Source organism: Leptinotarsa decemlineata, unplaced genomic scaffold (genome assembly GCF_025532065.1).
Source record: "Leptinotarsa decemlineata unplaced genomic scaffold, Ldec_3_MD MMD2_P_RNA_scaffold_2, whole genome shotgun sequence".
Taxonomy (NCBI): Eukaryota; Metazoa; Arthropoda; class Insecta; order Coleoptera; family Chrysomelidae; genus Leptinotarsa; species Leptinotarsa decemlineata.
In genome coordinates this window covers 17,643,063-17,646,939 of record NW_027412529.1, presented here as the reverse complement: position 1 = coordinate 17,646,939, position 3,877 = coordinate 17,643,063, and the positions used below count along the sequence as shown (strand labels likewise).

General features: G+C 35.4%; 1 protein-coding gene across 4 annotated transcripts in view; it reads right to left on the bottom strand.

The window, feature by feature from the left end:
• The window catches only part of l(2)k05819 (transmembrane protein 94-like protein l(2)k05819), a 55,915-nt gene that overhangs the window by 4,295 nt on the left and 47,743 nt on the right, over positions 1 to 3,877 (bottom strand). For all 4 annotated transcript variants that reach the window (XM_074184587.1, XM_023161952.2, XM_074184590.1 and 1 more), the window contains 2 exons: positions 301 to 394; positions 83 to 247 (listed from right to left, as the gene is read on the bottom strand). In XM_074184587.1, the coding sequence (XP_074040688.1) occupies positions 83 to 247; positions 301 to 394 (259 nt within the window). The remainder of the gene's footprint in view (positions 1 to 82; positions 248 to 300; positions 395 to 3,877) is intronic.

Genomic DNA, 3,877 nt, shown 5'->3' with positions numbered 1-3,877 from the left:
CTAAAAAACAAGAACATATTTACATAAAAACTGTTGCAAAAATGTATATTTGGACAATTGGATATAACCTCTTTCTACTCACCTGATTTCATGTTTTTTAACTAGTTCATTCACTATACAAACAGCTAATGGCGATACAGCTGCAAATAATATAACCCAAAGAGGAATGTCAAACTCCTTAAAATCTTCTTGAGTGGCCCTTACACTGTTATACACTACCATTGTATAGATAGATTGTACAAGTATTCTGAAACATATGCAGGTTAATACGTATTCGATGATTACTTGCAAATAACCTACAAGATGAAAACTGTCGTTAACCAGTAAAGGTTTTTATGTGGAGATCGTTGAAATACCAAATGGTTCCTATGGATGAATCCCATGGAAATCACAACTGAAACAAACGGAATAATAATAGCATAATATGTGTGTTCTAACAGGAGTAAATTTTTATAAAAAAAGTAAAACTTTCATTGTTGGATTAAACTACAACCTTGAATTAAACAATTTGTTTCTGGTGACCAATTAATTGTGTTGATATATGAATTCTACCTTTTCAACTTTTGAATACTCTAGCTAGAAATCAAAAACTTGCCTGGGGCCTCATATTCCATAAATTTGGCTTTTAGATATAATATACTGATCTAGATTCTATAAACATTACTGATAGAGTTTTCTATTGGTTAAACTACAGGCTAATTGTACTTCTTTAAAGCAGTACCTAGTCATAAACATTAGATACAAAACAGTCACTTTTTTGGAAAAAAATCTGGGTGGCAAAACATAGATATTTGTGAGAACTAAGGAGTGGTCAGGGAAAACAGTGTTTATTACCAGAAAAAACCTCAGGCACAAACATTCAAATGTTTTTTTATTGGATAATCTTCAGGAAGTATTTTTACATAACTTCAAATTTACTTAAGTAGGTTTTACATACTCCTTCCAGCCTAATATTGCAAATCTCAATTGAGATTGAACCAGAGCCAATTTAAATATTCCGAGATGGTGAATACTCAAGAATTTTTTTTAATTATAAATTTTGGGAAAAAATCCTCGTATAATAGATTTGATGATAGCCATTTCAAATATTTGTCAACCATTATACACAAGAATTTGATATTCAGAACGAAGGATTACGGCACTATCACTAAATTTCAGTTGACATGATTTTGTTGTGGAGAATTTTGAAAAGAGCTGAAAGAAACATATTTAATTTTTGTAAATCTGTCATTAATAAATTAATATCAAGCTGGTACTTTATAACTTTGAAATAAGATTCCTCACTTGATTTTAAATTATACTGTGACATGAGCCGAATAAAGATTTATAAGAACATACAGTACATGACACGGCTGATGGTGAGAGATCTCGCAAGTATAGACTCTACCAACTAAATTACTATTGGATTAAGATAAGTCCTTCCCGGCCAGTTTCGTACCTATAATTAGTTGTAATTAGGGTAGTAAATGGAACATGACTTCTTTGTGATTTCTTTTCATATTTTATTTAGTATTATAGGTAGAAGTACAGTTCATTAAAATGTTATATAATGTTATTATATAATTTTACACTTATCCAAAAATAAACTTTAATCAGTCACTATCTGAATACACATTTTCTTCATCTTCACTGCTGCTTGTGCTGCTTTCGTCATTTAAATTTATAATCACTGGATTTACCTCTGTTTGAACGTCTGTGAATTTAAGATGTTCTCTATATATGAGCCAGTGGTCTAAATTATTAGTATACAACTCCATAATCCTTCCACATTTGAATTATTTTTCTACCATTCTGTTTTTTCTCAATCAAAATGAAATGAACAGACTACAAAAGATGCAGAATCGTGTTATGCGAATAATCTTACAATGTTCGAGGATAACACTGATAGCAAATATGTTGCAAACCCTTCAATGGCTACCAATGAAAAAACTCTTCGAGTACCAAACACTAATTTTTGTTTAAATCAAAATTGGATATTTACCTGTATATCTACAGAATAAATCAACTTATGTGGCTGAAATACACGAGTATTTACAAGAAACAGAAACAATATAAAAGTTGAATAATATGAAAAAAAAAGTACACATAATTCTTTATTTTATAAAGGAGTACATTGTTTTAGTGACCTCCCACAAGAAATAAAAGATAGTGGTTCGATGAATATATTCAAAAGACGATTGAAGGATTACTCAATGAAAATATAGTATATTTCTATGTATGATTTTTTTATTTATAAATATGTATTTTCAATCATACTGTTTGAATTTTTTCATGGTAATTCTATTTTTTTATAATGTGGCAATGTATTTACTATTGTAAATGAATTAGTTTCTCTGTTTGAATGTCTGTGAATGTTTAATTTTCCCAATATTTCCGCTCTATATCTATACATGTCGGCAACGCTTTTGCCATTCCTCGGAAGTGATTTGATCAAACTCGTGCTCCGCCAGTTTCCTCACATCTTCCAACTTGAAAGTTACATTCTTTTCAAATTCCTTCAAATCTCCTGGAGAGGATGGTATATTTCCAGCTCTTGTTCAAAACAGACTGGAAATAATTTTACCTATTCTCACCAGTCTGGCGTGGAACTATATACCACCCAGTTGGTTGGCAGTAAGGGTGGTATAAATACCTAAAGTGTGTTGGAGAGACCCACACCCCAAATCGGTACGACCAATCAGCCTTACATCCTTCCTGCTGAAAGGACTTGAGAGGATACTGGACGGACATATATCAGGAGGGTAGCATTATATGCATTCACAGAATAACCACCAGTATGCTTATCAAACCGGCAAATCGACAGATTCAGCATTAAACAACCTCGTTGAAAAAATCTCCCAATCCCTGACAACAAGGAGATTGTGGTTGCTGTATTTCTTGATATTGAAGGAGCATTTGACAATGCACTACCTAAATCTATAGGATTGTCTCTGGCTAGAAAGGGTATAGAATCGACCATAACTGGCTTGATCTATGCCATGCTAGTAAACAGAACTGCAACTACGACTCTTCAAGGAGAGGCTATCGGGTTAAAGGTCACCAGGGGCTGCCCTCAAGGTGGGGTACTATCTCCCCTTCTGTGGTCGCTCCTGGTGGATAGTCTGCTTGGTGCCCTCGACAGAAGAAAAGTTGATCTGCAAGCTTATGCAGATGACCTTGTCATCCTGGCAAGGTCTACGTCGGGAAGGGTAGCTTGTATTATCCTTCAAAGCGCGTTGGACGTTGTTCACAGTTGGTGCCTGAGGGAGCAGATGTCTGTCAACCCCAGCACAACTGTGCTGGGATTGACAGACATTTCCTTCACCAAGAGAAGGAAATTGGACGATCTAACGCCACTTTCCCTCAATGGTGTGGTCATTCCATTTGGAACGGAGGAATTGTCCTTGATAAAACTCACCTGGAACGCTCACTTGGAAAAAGTTTTACACAAAGCCAGACTGTATCTATGGAAATATCGAAGGATTTGTGGTAAAACTTGGGGTTTAGGTCACAAACAAATCCATTGGATTTATGTGATGATTGTGAGACCAATGATCACGTATGGTGCAATTACTTGGTGGCCGAAGGCTTTACAGAAAACGGCCCGAGCGAAGCTCTCTGGCTTACAGAGACAGGCTTGTCTGGCTATCAGTGGTGCCATCAATACCACACCGTCAGCGGCCATGGAGATCCATCTAGATCTACCTCCTCTCCACATTTTTCTGGAAAGAGAGGCTAGATGGACTGCATACAGACTTGTGCACATTGCCAATTGCACAAATCAATTCAATGCAGAGTGCAACAGACTGTTGGTTGACATTAGAAGTCGCAGCATTCTGGAAATGACCTCTAACTTTATGCCTCCAACTGTCAACTACGAACTGCCTTAAAGTACTAT